This window comes from Salvia hispanica, chromosome 1 (assembly GCF_023119035.1).
Source record: "Salvia hispanica cultivar TCC Black 2014 chromosome 1, UniMelb_Shisp_WGS_1.0, whole genome shotgun sequence".
Taxonomy (NCBI): Eukaryota; Viridiplantae; Streptophyta; class Magnoliopsida; order Lamiales; family Lamiaceae; genus Salvia; species Salvia hispanica.
In genome coordinates this window covers 43,099,089-43,116,760 of record NC_062965.1, presented here as the reverse complement: position 1 = coordinate 43,116,760, position 17,672 = coordinate 43,099,089, and the positions used below count along the sequence as shown (strand labels likewise).

Sequence of the window (17,672 nt, the reverse complement as noted above, 5' to 3'; positions counted from 1 at the left end):
CATAGGCTAGGGTTACATTTAAAATAGTGTTGACCAAAATATTAAAGGAACTATCAAAGCATTTAAAACAACAACTTAACCTAGAAGCTTAAAAAGAAGAAGGAAGGTATCATAAATGACGATCAAACATCTCAAGAGTATGACATAGTTTCCAAGATAAAAACCACAAGATAGTCTAAAGCCTCTAAACCAAAAGGAGAGTGCAAAATATCCAAAAATACTAAAGTGTTTCAGAGAGAATTCAGCGGAAAACGACCAAGAGAAAGTGCAGCTATGTATGAAGACACAACTACGCTTGAAGTTCAAAAACGTCCTTCTTAATTAGTTAACATGCTCAACACCCGTCACCGCTCGTCATCGTTCAACCTGCACATAAGGAAAACACATGCAGGGCTGAGTATTTGAAATACTCAGTGAGCTCATTGCCAAAACGTTTTATAAGTTATGCCACCCTTACCAAGTGAACTCGAGTTTTAAGCAGTTATAAGAGAATATCACGAGTATCACAAAATATATTTTCCATAGACTGGCCACTCAAATAACTCCCCACTTTTCTCATCAAATTCCACAATCACAATCTTTCCATGGTGCGACGAAAGTGTGGCCACACTTTTCGCCCACGAGACCAGCCGACTAGCAAGGACGGCTCCCGATCCCCTCGTGTACACAGCCTGGTAGGGTTTGCGGCCCATACTCAGACCCGAATTCGTTTAACATATCCGTAGCCCTATAGCCCAATGGAGCGAACTCACAAACTAGACATCAGGCTCACAATATCATAACAAAACAAACATAGGCATGGCATAACAGTTAAACCACCCTTATAACACCAATCAATATTTTTGACAAAATAAAAGAGAGTTTTAAGAGTAAAGCCCACCTCGACTGCTTAGATTTCAAGTAGTTTCGCTTTTCCGTTATCCGGCTTCGCAACCGAGGTTTCACCTTTTAATCACATAGGCACATATCACAAATTAGGTTCAACACAACTTTTACTCATGCATGTCTCAATACTTTTCCCTTTTTCCATCGATTTATCTTAACATTACTTATCAAGGCCATGTTCATCACATAAGTTCCATTCCCATCTCAACTCTAGATCTAACATCAACATATGTCACACAAGAGTATTTTTGCCAACATACACACAACACACACATCACGCACGCACACACATGCACACACACGCACGCACGCACACACACACACGCATACATATTTACATATCCCTTTTATCCCACTTTCACTCAACCAAGTTGCATGAGGGTTCCAGAAGACCGATTAATCGGTTAGAAAGAAGAGGAATCGAGTAGAAAGAAGGGGATTAAGTATAAGAATACCTTATGAGAAAATCGAACGGTAGAAATTAAGTATTAGCATTGGTTCTTCAAGATTCTTGGATTGAACTTCAATTCTTCTCCAAAAGATGGCAAAATATTGGAGAATAGAAGAAGAAAATTTTGGGAGAGTGAAGGAGGGAGGGGGGCGAAAATATGGGGGCTAGGTTTAGGAGTTCTCCTATTTATAGTGCTCAACAAGATCTTTAGGTAATTAAGATAGAATATTTGGTAAGATTTTATTCTCCACAATTAAATAAAACAATATTGTGGAGTAGGGGAGAAGAATTAACAAAAATAAACTCTAGGGCAAAAATCCCCTAATTTTCGAAAATTAGGCTTTTAAAATAGCCAAGACTTTGTTTTGGTATATTTTACGGAGTAGAATAAAATATCACGGAGCAAAATAAAATTAAGAATTCTCCCAATTAGGGATTGGAAATAAGCGTTTCTACGCCTTTTAAATAAGGCATGAATTTTTTATATTCACTAAAATAAGATATGGCAAGATCTCTTAAGGTATGAAAAGATTTGGTAGAATATTTAAATTCTAGGTATGGAAGGAAATCAAATAAGGAATCAATAAAATAAGCAAAATATTATTTCCTTCCCAACATAGTGATTTTCGAAAATCAGTTATTTCCGCTCTGGACCCAAGAGTTTTTTCGAAAATTTAAGTTGTCCTTGTAATCATTGTTTCTAACGAACTGAATATGGAAGGCTCAACACCGCAACTCGTCTCGTTCAACCACGAAGAAAGAGGTACAGAATATTTCTATGATTGAAACTTTATGCTCTTGGAAATTTCGGTGGGAAGTGTTATTTTTGTGAAAAGCATGCCATAAGTGTTGGAAATATTGTGAATGTGAAGCGATGCTTCCCGAATGATGATCTGTCGAATGTGTATGAGAACTCGTGAAAATCGCGAAATGCGAATATGATTACGTGAGATTATGTTGAAATGTTGCGATGCTTAGACCTGGACTTTTGAACCTAGCATGCCTTAGCTATACGATCACAGCGCTTATATCAACAGTAGAAACGCGGAATGACTAGTATGAGACTTCAAGCTATGCTTGGAATTATAGAGTGCCTAAGGAGTAGGCCAGACTGAACATGCTAAAACTTAGTTGTAGGTTGACAACTGCAGTATCACTTTCCTGAGTGATAGAACCAACGAAAATAAGTATATTCCGAACTTTGGTGTATCCTTACATTGGTGAGATCATACCTAAGATCTAATAAAACTATGCAGTCTTGCATACCATGCCAAAGTGGCGACGCGACATAAATACGACGACGTTTATGACACCTTAAGACCACGTGTATAATGACAATCGAAAAAGACTATGTGACATGGCAAGAAGAAGACTTTGAAGATGTGACCATCAAAAATAGTTATTTTCGACGATACGATGAATCTCAACTTGGAATCCACGATTTCATAGAACGACGTTACCATGATCAGGCTTCGGGAGAAATGTGCGAGGGAGTGCGACCTTCGTAGTTAGAATGACCGATTTTTTTTAAATCAACAGTACTTACTTGGATCCTAAGTTCTTTTCGAGACGTTTTGCATAACCATGAGCCTTTATCTATTTAAACACCTTGGTTGACTCACAATTTGCAAGTGATGTCCCTTATTTCTTTTCCAATATCGAGTCATGACTCACTTGGCGTGAAATTTGTGTTTGCCCTTATGACTTTGGACCTCTTGCTTGAGTAGTATTCTTCAAATTCATAAGAACGATATTTGATTTTATGAGCTTCCGTCATTGAACTTCATTCCTAAAGTTGTTTGTAGTTATGACCTTCGGTATGATCACATCTCCAGACCTGTTTTTCTTCAAAGGATGGAATATTCTTCTTGGAACTTTGGTTCACCCCTTTATTTTATAACCATGTTTGTGGCAAGCTCTTTCTGGGAGAAGAGAAGGAGGAAAGGAGGCTCGAAGACGTCGCTGTCGTACGAGATTTTCCAAACGTTTTTCCCGATGTATTACCTGGACCGCCGCCGGATAGGCAGTTAGAATTTACGATCGACCTTGAACCTGGAGCCGCATCCGTATCCAAGGCACCGTACCGAATGGCGCCTAAGGAATTGGAGGAACTAAAGATACAGCTACAAGAGCTCATGAATTTAGGTTTCGTTAGGCCCAGTGTTTTGCCATGGGGCGCACCGGTGCTCTTCGTTAAGAAGAAAGACGGGTCAATGAGAATGTGTATCGACTATAGAGAGTTGAACAAATTGACCCTCAAGAACAAGTACCCACTGCCGAGGATAGACGACCTGTTCGATCAACTCCGAGGAGCCGGTGTGTTTTCTAAGATGGATTTGAAGTCCAGATACCACCAGCTGAAAGTGCGAAAGGAGGATATACCTAAGACCGCATTCCGTACCAGATATGGTCACTACGAGTTCGTCGTGATGCCGTTCAGGCTGACGAATGCCCCAACATTGTTTATGGACCTGATGAACCGAGTTTTCCACCCGTACATAGATACGTTCGTCCTAGTGTTCATAGATGATATCTTAGTCTACTCGAAGGACGAGGAGGAGCACGCGGAACACCTACGAATCGCGCTGGAGACGCTGAGGAAGGAGAAGCTGTACGCAAAATTCAGCAAGTGTGAGTTCTGGTTGAAAGAAGTGAACTTTTTAGGACACAGCGTGTCAGCAGAAGGAATCCGAGTGGACCCCGCCAAGGTTGAGGCGGTGCGACAATGGAAGTCGCCATCGACGTCGAACGAGATTCGGAGTTTCCTGGGTTTCGCAGGATACTACCGAAGGTTCATACAAGGGTTCTCCAAGATAGCGAGACCAATGACCCAGCAGCTCAAGAAGGGGATCAAGGTGAACTGGACACCGGAGTGTGAAGCGAGCTTCCAACTTTTGAAGGAGAAACTGACCACCGCACCAGTGTTAGCTGTGCCAGAACCCAGAGTGAACTACGTAGTATATACCGACACTTCGGAGGTCGGATTAGGGTGCGTGTTGATGCAGAACAACAAGGTGATCGCCTACGCGTCACGACAACTGAAACCCCACGAGTTGAACTACCCCACCCACGATTTAGAGTTAGCAGCGGTAGTGCATGCCCTAAAGATTTGGAGGCATCATCTCTACGGAGTTAGGTGCGAAATCTTTATGGATCATAAGAGTTTGATGTACTTTTTCGAGCAGAAGGACCAGAACATGCGACAACGGAGGTGGCTCGAGCTGGTAAAGGACTACGATTGTGGCATCAACTACCACCCTGGCAAGGCGAACGTAGTGGTAGATGCTTTGAGCCGTAGGACCCATCCGCAACTCGCTACTTTTCTGACAGAAGAGGAAAGTTTAGTACGAGAGTTGAGTAAGTTGCAAATAGAAGTAGTAAGGACACCCGAAACCGTGAAGGGCCGAATCTCCGCGTTAGTAGTAAAGCCTAATCTAAGGACGAGGATCGTTGCAGCACAACGGATGGATGCGAAATTGGAGGAGATTCGAGTCGAAGTAAGAACCGGTGAATCCGGAAGTTTTAGCGAGGCTTCCGACAACGCTCTCACCTTTGAAGGGAGATTGTGCGTGCCAAATGACGAGGGACTCAAGAGCGAAATCATGAGCGAAGCCCACGAAACCCCATACACTGCTCACCCCGGGAGCACAAAGATGTACCAGGATCTGAAGAAGTCCTTTTGATGGAACGCCATGAAGAGGGATGTTGCAGCATTTGTGGAGCGCTGTTTAGCCTGCCAATAGGTGAAAGCCTTACACCAACAGCCGTACGGGAAGCTACAACCGCTCGAGTGGAAATGGGAGCACATTGCCATGGACTTCGTGACGGCGTTGCCGATGACCCTAAAAGGGAACACCGCGATCTGGGTGATCATAGATCGACTTACCAAGAGTGCGCATTTCATACCTATCCCCGTGACCCATGGATCGGATAGACTAGCTCGGATCTACATTTAAGAGATTGTACGATTACATGGAGTCCCAGTGACGATTACGTCTGATCGTGACCCGAAGTTTACCTCGAAATTTTGGACTAGCCTACAGCGCGAGCTTGGAACACGCTTGAATTTAGCACGGCTTTTCACCCACAATCCGAAGGACAACCCGAAAGAACGATACAAACTCTCGAGGATATGCTAAGAGCCGTGGTGCTCGACCGAGACGGAAGTTGGGAGACCGCACTCCCTCCGATCGAGTTCGCTTACAAAAACAACTTCCAAGCAACGATCGGCATGGTGCCATATGAAGCACTTTATGGAAGAAAGTGTAGATCTCCGCTCTATTGGGATGAAGTTGGCGAACGAAGGGCACTTGGACTCGATGCAGTCGAAGAGATGGTCGAAATCGTTCGACAAATCCGCGCAAGGATGAAGGAAGCCCAGGACAGACAAAAATCGTACGCCGACGTCCGACGGACGGACTTACAGTTCCACGCTGACGATAAAGTTTTCCTCAAGGTATCCCCGTCGAAAGGGATAACGCGTCTTGGGGTTAAAGGGAAACTGAAACCGCGTTTTATAGGGCCGTACGAAATTCTTGAAGGAGTAGGACCCGTAGCTTATCATTTAGCGCTGCCGCCCAGCCTTGGGAATGTGCACAACATCTTTCATGTGTCACAGTTGCGAAAATACGTATTCGATCCAAAGCATGTGATTCGCTACGAGGATGTTGTCGTAAACCCGGATCTGAGCTACGAGGAGCAACCCCAGATGATCTTGGATCGAAAGGTCCAAACCTCGAGAAATAAATCCACTGCCTTCGTAAAAATACAATGGAGAAACCACGGGCCCGAGGAAGCCACGTGGGAGCGTGAGGATAAGATGATGGAACTATACCCGGAACTCTTCCCATAAAGGTATCAAATTTCGGGACAAAAATTTCTTTTAAGTGTGGTAGGATCTATTAACTAGGGGGGTGTCGATTTTCTCATTAAAATAAGGAATAATTGGGTTTTGGATTTAATTTGGATAAATATCCCAAGAATTAAATTAAATCCGGAAAAATAGAATTCCCTCTCCAAAAGTCCAAGGGTTCAAAATTCTCAATAATTAGGTGGCTAGTATTTATGGAAATTTTCTCTAATATTCTCACTCACCCTTAGACAAATAATTCACCTCTTAATTTAATAATCACATGCCACATCACATAGTCAACAAGTTTGACTTTTCAAACTTCCCGGTCAAGGAAACTCATGCAATAAATTCACTTATCAAATAATTCACATCTCCCACGTCATCAATTATAAATTCTAGGGCTCTAAAATTAGGGTTCGAAAATTCGGGATGTTACAGCAAAAGTTCGAAAAAGAAGAGAAAAGAGGCGGCTTTTGAGCTGATCAAGTCACATTCCAACTGGAGCCAGCCAACCTTGCGCTGTAGAGAAGACTATGAACTCCACTCTAAGGTGTGAAGGGCAAAAGCGTCATTTCAGAGGGGTGGTACCCTAGGGATCAGAGCCCTACGCCTCCATATGTAAAGAAGCCTTGCACGCTAAGAGAAGGGACTTTCCCCATATTTCATTTCTTGCTTAGTAGTTTAGGGGGGTTCTCTTTAGAGTAGGTAGGATTTTTAGCTCTCTTCCAGATCTGAAATCAAAGTGCTCTTCAGTTCTAAGCTTTCCAGTCTCTGCACACACTTGGTTCCGTCTAGAGTAGCTGGTAGTTAGCTGTTTTCCTTGCTTTCCTCGCACAATTTCAAATTTTGTTTTGTAATTCCACTCCGAAAAGGGGTGATGAAACAATTTCCTGATTTCCTAGCTTAGATTCTGTCTTATTTTCATGTATTGACTCTTTGTTCTGTTCTTCTCTAGTTTAATTTGAAGTTTCTGTTTTCGTTCCTTAGTTTCGTGCTTATTTTATGTTTTATGTTTAGATCTACTTTCTAATTCATGTTTTCTTTTGAGTCTTAGCTTAGATCTGTTGTTTTCTGTTTCAGTCCTTGTTTTCCTTTTAGATCTACGTGCTTTCTTTTCATTTCTGCTTTGCTTTAGCCGTAGTTCTTGTTTTTACATTGTCGTAGCTTAGATCGTAGAAGTAATTTTAAGTTTTATGTGTTTTGTTGTGTTTCGTCTTCTTCAACTTTTCAGATCTGTTGTTGCTCTGTTTTCTTAACGCTGATCTGTTGAGGAAGACGATTCTGCTAAAGTTAATTTGTTTTTCGTACAGTTTTGCAGGGGCCTAACAACCCCGTTTATTCTGTTTCTCTTTTTATAGTAATGTTTTCTAAGTTGATCAGTTAGGTAGTTTAGTTACCCAGCTTAGTTAGTTCTTTCCTTTTCCACACCAATAGATACTCCCAAAGTAAAGCGTGGCAACAACCTAGCCCCAAGCCGTATCACACAAACAATTTGAAACGCATCATCTATGTGGGATCAATCGTTACTTCCCTATACTAATCAAATAGTATTAGTGGGTTAAGACTTTTGATGATGTCGCATCCCTTTCAGCCTCTCAATTCTCCTCACTCGAGTCGGAGCCACTCAGCTTGATCAGCCCGCACCTTCACTGGATCCACTCACCCGCAATTTTGTAGGTGAAACAGGCAGAAGTAGGCTGACCTGATCAGGCCGACTATCCAACTTGAGCAGTTCGCAACGACACACATACCAGCTTTAAAGAGGAGGGAGACGAGAGAAGGAAAGGGCGACCGTCAAGGTCCCAAATCGACCATGCAGTCACATAGAAGAGGGCGATCCATATCCTCTTTCCAAGATTTCGGAATGGGCCACCCATCCAAGAGAGGAGACAAGAAGTCGGATCTTTGGGAAGGCACGTTGCAAGGTTCCATCAGCAATGACAATAGTACCAAAGGTTACTAGAGAACATGCAACAGAAGATGATGTTCACAACAGATTCAGGTTCCTCCTTGCATAAGGCACATCGATCCTCTCAACTCCAAGAAATCCAATTTTGACTAACCTATCTTTAGTGTTGAGTCTTTTTTGGAGAATAAACCACACTTAGAGTTGAGCTTTAGGTGGTGCGACATTTCTCCAAGCTAACTGTCCTTGAGTGCCGATAAGAGTTTCTTCATTTTGAGCATGTGTGGCCTGCAAGTAAAAATTAGAAACAGAAAAAGAGTTTGAGTTGTCGAAAGACCATACTCTCACATCCCTCCTATTCTCTATCAAAGAGGTACGGTTAACAACTTGAAAGTTTCTCAACCATATCCACTTCCCATGCAAACAAATTTCTTCGCCATTTGAAGCTCCAACTCCAAGATCCATTCTCCCATACTCCCATTTCATCAATGTATCAGTTCTTCTGGTTAGACACTACATAAAGTCTAGGAAATATGTCTTTCAAGCTCTGGCCTCCCGTCGAATGATCTAACCAAAACCTTGTTCGAGTTCCATTGCCCACTCCTATCTAAATTCCTTTGCATGTCACCTCTTGGATATTTTTTTTGAAAAAACCAAAATCAATTATTTCTCCCCAAATGCTTGAAAAAATTCTCTTTTTCAATCCTTGAAATCTTCGACTTGGTTGAGATTATGGTTTGACTTGATGATTTCCTTCCATAGAGATTTCTGATCGTCAGCAAATCGCCACCACTATTTGAAGAGCAAGGCTGCATTCCGGGTATGTATGTCCCAGCCAATCCCCTTCTATCGATTGGTCTTTGGATGACGTCCCAAGCGATCAAATTTCCACCTTTATCCCCGAACTTCTTACCCCAGAAGAAACATCTCTGCACCTGTATGATACACCTAAACACCTTCTTTGATATACGAAACAAACTGAGATAGTAGATGGGGAGATTATTGAGGATTGACTTAATGAGGACTAGTCTTCATACCTTTAAAGGACACTTCGTTTTCCAAAGGGATAACCTCTTCTCCACTTTTTCAATAATAGGCTTCCACGTTTCGAACCTCCTGGACAAGCTCCAAAGCAAGTAAAGTTAATGCCTCGATGAAAACAAATTTATTAAAAATAAATTAAGTAATGAAAATAACATAGTAAAATAAAATAAAACTGAAAGAGCGTCGATGAGGCCAAAGAAGTTTTTTCAAAAAATTATAGACGTAATTACATTTCGAGAGTTCGACACCGGGCTTGAATTTGAAACAAGAGTAGTTTTTTTTTTGTTTTTTATTTTTTGTTTTTTTAATCACTGCTATTGATTGACAAATACTTAGTTAGATGTGATACCATATCATACTCCTACATCCGTTGTTAAACGCCACACTTTAACTCGTTACAAATTTTAAGAAATATAATGGAAATCCGATTGAAAAAATTAGTGGAATGTAAGTCATATTTTAATATATTCCCTTTGTTCCGAAAAAGATGACCACTTCATTGGGCAAAACGAGATTTTATGCAGTTTTATATTGTGTGTTAGGTGGAGAAAATAAAGTAAAAGAGGGAATAAGTAGATGATGGGGTTTGGTGCCCCTTGCACATCGGAAGACTTGTACAAAACAAATAAATCAGATAAGGATCTATTTGACCGATTATGCGATTAATCAATTCACATGTTAAACTGATAATTGCATGCTAGAACGCAAATAATTCATGCTTAGAAAATATAAATCCTAAACATGATTTATACAGTTTAGAGTTACCGATATTGATTCTCCAAAGAATCGACGATTGTTTGCGCCTTCTCCACGTGAAGATCTTCAATACTATATAAGCTTCCAATCATGCGTTTCTTGCCCTTAATTACATATCCATTAGAATGTTTTAGTAGAAGATTTCCTCAAGACTTCTATTTATAGAAGGCTGTGTTGACAATCATAATACATACATTCTAATTTATGTAGGTTCTAATAGACAGTATGATCGAATAAATCCTGGCACAACGATAGCGAGAAGATAATTCTCTTTGGGCATAACCATTGTCATTGTCTAGCCATTTGAGATCCACATTTACACTTGCAAAGATACTTGCTCCCACTGACTGACACAGCCTGTAGGTAGTATTGCAAGTTTTGTAAAACATGTTATCTATCTTAGATTGTAATATGGAATCTATCACCTTTTCGAAGATGATTATCCAAATTAACCAATACTACATTGTAGTTAAAGGGATTATGTTCAAGTTAATCTAAGACTGAGTCTTACGACACTTTTAGACCCATGAACTTCATGTGTTCCAGTGGAACGCTCCCACTACGATATGGTTCTTACAATCTTAGGTACTGAAGTTGATTTTGTTAGTGCAAAAGTTTCTAATGGTACGATGATAAGATTAATTTCATGCATTGGTTATGGGGTTAAATTCTGTGATTTCCCGTGTCTAACAAGGTTTTGTAAGCCAGGTGTGTAGAGAAAATGTCAGATCCAGGAAGAGAGGAGTCTGGCAGAGGAAGTGAGCAAGAAGAAGGAATTCACCAGACGGAGGAACATTCTAGATAAAATGGCAAAATGAGAAGTACAAGGAAGAATCTAGAAGCTCCATCCCTTATAGATAAGAGCATGCGGCACACGAGATCATCATCCATTTTTAGCTCTTAGCTCAAGTTTCTCACGCTCTACACACACACTTGGGGGATCAGTTTGGGGGTTTTACGGTTCATAGTTTCATCAGAGTTGTGTAAAACCGTCCCTACGTGAGGTGAAGATACAATCTAATTTCTGTTTTAAGTTTCCGTTCTGGATTTCCCGAGACTTCGTTGTTCGAAGCTCGGCCTTATTTCCTTAAATTTCTGCTGAATCTGCACTTGTTTAGCTATGGAAGCTGTTGTTATGGTTTCGTTTCATGTTATTACTGTTCTTTCTGTTTATCTTGGATGCTTTTAGCGATTGATCTGAGTTTTGAGTTGAATTGCGTGGAGATCGTTGTTGATCATTTGAATCTGGTTGAATTTGTGTGATCGGAGATGAGAATTACGGTGGTTTGTTGTGGATGGCTTGGATCCGGAGTGGATGAAGCGTCCAATGTTGGGATCTGTTCAATTCTGCATGGGTTTGATGTTTAGTTTCTGTTTTCTCATTTACCTCGTCTAGCAATAGTAGATCTGCTTAATTTCAGTAGTTAATCATAGTTTAATGGTCTAATTCACCTGATGCTCTGTTTAGTTTAATCGTTTACTCTGTTTTTCTCTGCATTTTGTGATCAAGGATCGTTAGAGAAGATGAAGCTAGTTGTTAGTCGAGCCTTTAGTTAGTTATTTTGCAGCTTTTCATCCGTACTTTGCTAATTCAGGAAATGGTCCCCACGATCTGTCTTTCCTCTGTCTACGCATTTTTAGGAAAAGTTTTCGCTAGGTCTGGTAAAATGTTATCCACAGAGAGTTATCTTGCTCACGTCTTGCTTTTCGTCATGCTTGTTTCCGTTATGTTTGCCTAGGTCTAGCTGTTAGTGTAGTTTATTTACATTTCCCCAGTCTAGCAGTTAAGTCTCAACCCCACAAAATGCGTGGCAGCAGTCAAAACAAGTGTCCAAATTCTCTTGCATGTTTACTTACGCCTCCATCTCTGTGGGATTCGATGTCTACTTCCTTATACTAGTTCTTTTTAGTACAGTGGGTTGAGGGTTTTGAAAAGCAGGAAAAGATTGTGTCCCCAATGACCGAGGGTTTCAAGGGTTCTCTGAGTTCCTAGACCCATTGATCTAGTGGATTCTCTGGATCTGAGAAGTCTGAATATTATTTACAAAAACATACGAACAATTCTCCTTAGCTCTTCATATGACTTCTTGGTAATGTGGAAAATCTGATATCTCTCTCTTTATTTTGAGAGTTATCACGCTGTTAGGCTTGTAGTTCATCTCTTGATCTTCATACAAGAATTATATCTTTGAAGATTACAGAACTTATAACCTTACATCATTTGGGACAAACCTTAAAACATGCCTCAATACTCAACTCCAATTTCTTGGACACTTTTCCAACACGTGTTGGAACAACATTACACCTTGAGATGTGCTAGACTAGAGACGCTCTAGTCCACAACTCGTGTTTTGTAGAAAGTACTGAAGTTGGTAGTTTCTTTAATGTTTATCCCATCAATGATAATATTTTAATGAGTACAACTCATCACTTAATCAAACTTGTCTTAGAAAGACTTCGATTCCTTCTTACATAACCATCCCATTCATTAGATGAATGTTTGGATTCATTAATGGAGATTAGACTCCCACTACTGATCATAACCCTTTGCTCGTCTCCTTATGGTGTAAACCATTGAGACTTGCTAGTCTTTCTATGTTGCACTTCTATAAGTATTCTGAATCTCTTGAAAAATCAAATGATTCTAACTCATAGTGCATCAAACAGACTTTCTCAACTCTCAAGCTATTTAACGAAATGTTAAAATCTTGATAGTCTAGATCAGTTCGAACAATTGCTAAGTATTTTCTTGGCCTTAAGACTAAGAGCCATAAATACTTTATCATTCAATGATTAAGAAGTTGATGTGTTGTTGAATACTCAACCTTGTCGCACTTATATTATTTTAATACTATGATGCCTTAAGCATCAACCATAAAACAATAGTTGAGCATTAATAGCTCCCACTGCAACAAAAACCTAACTAGATCAAGATCTCTTACTTAGAAGTTGCATTGTCATGTAAGTCATTGTCCTTCTATAAAATAGGTCAATCCAACTCACAAAGCATCTTTTCTCGCTTTAAACAAACTTTGATGACAATTCAGGCTCTCCCATTTCCATATCTAGTCTTTTGTTCAAATTGACTTAAGAAAAATGCAGCCCCTATGAATTCGTCATCTATCATGTTACTTTCCTCTAACAGTAATATAACGACTATTATTCTGAATATTCTACTTTTCAGTTAAGCCTTCTTGTAGTCATTTCTTGTTACTTTAGGCGATGACTTGTGTCAGAAACTATTTAAATGATCAAAAGATCCTCAAAACATTCTGTCACTCTAGGATATTCCAATCGAATCATCTTGACAGATTCTATTGATATCCATCTTTCATCGTCATTAACCAAGACTTGTCGAGCTACTTAAAGGAAAATAGCTTGACCTTATTCCTCAAAGATCTTGTCAAGTACATGCATAATGCATTCTCGAACATTCTTAGTGGAATTATGTCGAGGAAATGAAGGACATGAATCATTGAGTATAAACTCCAAGTTTTCAGCAATGAGAATCTTATCCATTTTTGTTTCCGGTCTACATAATTTAGGCATTCGAGTTTACTTTCTTTAAGGATCACAGACAATTATTGAATGACATAATGAAGATTTGGCAAATAAACTTATTATCACATACTTATGTTCAATACATAATCGCAAATAACCACAAAACAATTATGTATCTTGCAACTGTAAAACTAAAATTTTGTACCCTCAATTAGAGGTCAACACGCATTAAATTTTAGCATTTTTACTGGTCACAACACCGACGAATAGTCCAGAGACCGCAGCACGGCATGGCCGCCAAATATTGCCTAAGCATGACCATCAGATTTAGCATTACAGAATCTTGTTTCTACAACACACTCCCATAACAATGCTCATGTGCTCATAACAAAACCAAGCTCTCTTATAAATATTGTTTGAACTTCTGAAATTTGTAATTTCTTAGGATTATTGTCCCCACAACATGAGTGGCGATAATATTAGAAACTACTTCCTAGTTCATACTATTTATATTTGAGAAGTCTGCCCTTATGAACTTGCTATTTCTTAGGATTATTGTCCCCACAGCATGGGTGGCGATAATATTAGAAACTAGCTTCATAAATTTGCAAACCAACCGATGGAGACCGTATACAACGCACTTGTTGTAATCATCACTTAGATATTTTTATATGGTTTTTGCATAATTATCACATAAGCAGATAAAGCAGATAATCCACTTGAAATAGATAAACACCAAATAAACAGATAAATCCATTTAATGCATGTCATTTACACACAGAGGATAATTATCAAAAATTATTTAATCTAGTCAAGGGAGAATCAATTAAATAATTAAGTTTTATTAGTGGATAATAATTATCCAAATTCATTTAGGATTTATCAAGATAGAGTAACTATCTAAACCCAATTAGGATTATTCTAGATTTTATTTCGATAAAATCAAATCCTACAATTCAAGATAACGTTGAGCTAGGATTATCATTATTTAAATCGTACTAGGATATTACTAGATAGAAACACTTCCATTATAATCCATAAGATAAAAATAAAATCCAATCAATCAAGATTTATACAAATCTTAATTATATTTATAATAGACATCCAGAATATATCAAACATTACTTAGGATTTCTTAGATAAATTAATTTATCTAAATCCAATTAAATAGGGATTTTCTTATATATTATATTTATCCTAATCTATCTAGGATATAAATCCAAAAGATAAGGATAACATGGATTAATGTTTATTTCAATCCATCTAGGATTTGTCTTAATAGAATTAAATCTATTCAAATCCATAGGATAAAATAAATTAATATTAATATTAATATTAATCCTAATCCATCTAGGATTTTTCTTGGAGTGAATCCATATAAATCCATATAAATCCATAGAATTAGATAATATTATATTATCACTATTCAAATACATCTAGAACTCATATATGAATAAATTCATATAAATTCATTGGATAAGAATAAAGTATAATATTATTATTGTCCAAATCCATTTAGAACTCATATATGAATAAATCAATATAAATTCATAGGATAAGAATAAAATAATATTATCATATTATCTAAATCCAACTAGGATTTGGCTAGGAATAAATCCATACAAATTCATAAGATATAGATAAAAATTAGATTGTCATTTTCTAAATATAACTAGGATTTATCTAGGAATTAAATCCATATAAGTCTACAAATAAGGGGAAAAAATCTAATCAATCCATGATTTAATCAATATTAAATCTAATATAATATATAAAATCCACAAAAGATATATTCAAATCTTATTTCCAAATTAATCTTGAATTCTTTCCAAAATTGAATCCAAGGATTTGGAAAACCCTAATCAAATTTTGGAAAGCGAAGTCACGAGAACGAGGCATAGGAAAACCCCTAATCTAGCTCTCCGTCGGACTCCCACTGCTCCGCTGCAGCGCTACCGTCGCATGAGTCCGGGAATCTGCCAACGGGCTCCCACTCGAGCTGACGGCGCTGCTGCATTGCTGCTTCTTGCGTGACGACGACGCTGTTGCGTCGTCCTCGTCACTGCTGTGACGTCGCTTACGTAGCTGCTGCTGCTCCAACATGAAACTGCTGCTGCGTGCGTCATCATCGTTGCTGCCAGCGACCAGTCGAGACGGCCCAGCCCTACAGCATGGGCAGCCTGAACTCCGGTCGCTCCCGCTGTCACAAACGGACTGACGCTGCTGTCCGTGTTGCTTCTGCTGCAACGTTGCTGCGTTGCTGCGTCGTCCTCGCTTGAGCGACGTCGTTTCTGCAGCTTCTCCGCAAGAAGATCTTCAATACTATACCATGGATCTTCTGACTGGTTCCCGAATTGTATCTCGATATCAGGGTGGACTGATCTTATCAAAATACTAGATTTCGAATAAAGAAGACAGAAAATTCCTCACGGAGGAAGAGCTGAAATTTTCACGGAGGAGAAAGTTAAAAAATTCGCTTCCATCTATATAGAGAAAGGAACGAAATTTTGTATAGAAATCAATGTCTCTTTCTGTCTCTTTTATTCTCCCATTTATATATTAAGTTCATATAGGGCTCAGTCAGGGATATATGGAAGGTTTTGGATATGAGCTCCCCCAATTAGCTTTTTACTAATTAAATTGAACCCACAATTTAATACAAGCTTATATTGGAATATTACGAGCAGCCACTACAGAAGTAATATTGCACTCCCCATCTAAATCCGAAATTACAAGTGATACGAGTTTCCATTATTTATATTATTTATTTCCCGCGCTTAAGATATAAATGTCTATTAATTGATTAATGTCTGCTATGAACTTAATTAATTATCATCTTATTAATTCCAAGAGTGGACTTAGCAAGAAACACTTATTTATTATTCATAGAGTGATAAAACTCCAACTGGCCAGTTTTCTCGAATAATAAAACCTTGTTCGAGCTCCTCTTGAGGACATTATCAAACGAGACTCACCTCGTGCACGATTCAACATAATAGCAATCCTAGCACCGCTAGATATTAATCACCACTAACTAATATTTCAGGATTATTGGATTGCGAAAAACCCGCACCATTTGATAAGTCAAAGTAGTGCATAATCAATACCGTATGCTCAATGCTAACATATTATAACGCCCCGAATTTTCGTGCGCTTATTTTTGGACAGGAAATTCAAGTTTAAGTGCTACTGTTATATAAGTGAAACAACATATGGAATTTACGTACATATAAATGTGTAACTGGGAATACACGCCTATGTGGTACATATCAAGACTTTTTACATCACATTGCAGAAAGAAAATGCTACAGTTAATACTATTTTAAGGAGCTCAAGAATCAAGGATTTGCTAGCAATAAATAAATGGAAATGAGGATTTAATGGGAATAAGTACAACTTCTTTACAAAGGTCACTCTACATCATCAAACCAAAATTAGCAAAGAGATAACTACAAATCTTCATTGAGGATCCTCTCTACACACATCTCGATTCTTGATCCCACTCCATGCCAAGGAGTTAATTAGTAGTCTCCTAGAGATAGCATGAGTTGTCTCTTAACCTGCCAAGGAAATTCCCAAAATAGTTAGATTCCTTCTTCAACAAAAACCAATGAAAAAATGGTATTCAAGAAAATGGTAAGGAGCCATTTAAAGATTTGCAAGAGTGTTTGCAAGGAGACAATGAATAAGATATCTCAAATCTTCCCAAAGTGGATGTAATGACAATTGGATAAAGAATGATGAGTCATCTCCTTAACCTAAAGAGTGAAAAATCCTTTTCCACCACATGATCAATTAAGAAACTTGATCACCAAGTATAACACCTTCCAAGACTTTCACCAAGAAGGCAAGGAAGCCTTTTTCAAGATTCAAAAAGAGAGATGAACAATTAGCTCAAAAGGGAATTTGGTATCTTCCCCGAGAAGCCAAGACTTGCGGCTATATATAGAGCCATATCACACAAGTTCCTTCACCCTTAAACCACCCCCAAAATTTGAGAAGGAGCAGCAAGAGGGAAAGTAGGATTCGGCATCAAGCTGCGGAGTTCCGGCTGTGAAGAGGAGCCGATAACTGAGGTAAATTCGTGCACCAATCTCCTTCATGAGAATAGCATTCATATAGTTTTCAACATAGTATCCTAAGATAGGATTTAGAACCACAACAGTAGCATCATCAACCAAGAACTTGTAATAATGAGAAATAGGCTGCTCATGAGCATAGGACAGTAGCAATACACCTTCTAAAGAGATAAGAGAGCTCACTCCATCAAGTAATAA

The 17,672-nt window shown here is 38.8% G+C and overlaps 1 protein-coding gene across 1 annotated transcript; it reads left to right on the top strand.

Moving 5' to 3' along the window:
- Window positions 1-5,567: 5,567 nt before the first annotated feature.
- LOC125197405 lies at window positions 5,568-6,188 on the top strand. The gene has a single exon (XM_048096146.1). It carries the CDS (start codon window positions 5,568-5,570, stop codon window positions 6,186-6,188), a length of 621 nt encoding a protein of 206 aa, XP_047952103.1.
- Window positions 6,189-17,672: the final 11,484 nt, after the last annotated feature.

Coding starts and splice junctions, on each gene's coding strand:
- LOC125197405 (XM_048096146.1), top strand. CDS start 5,568: ATGGTGCCATATGAAGCACTTTATGGAAGAAAGTGTAGATCTCCGCTC.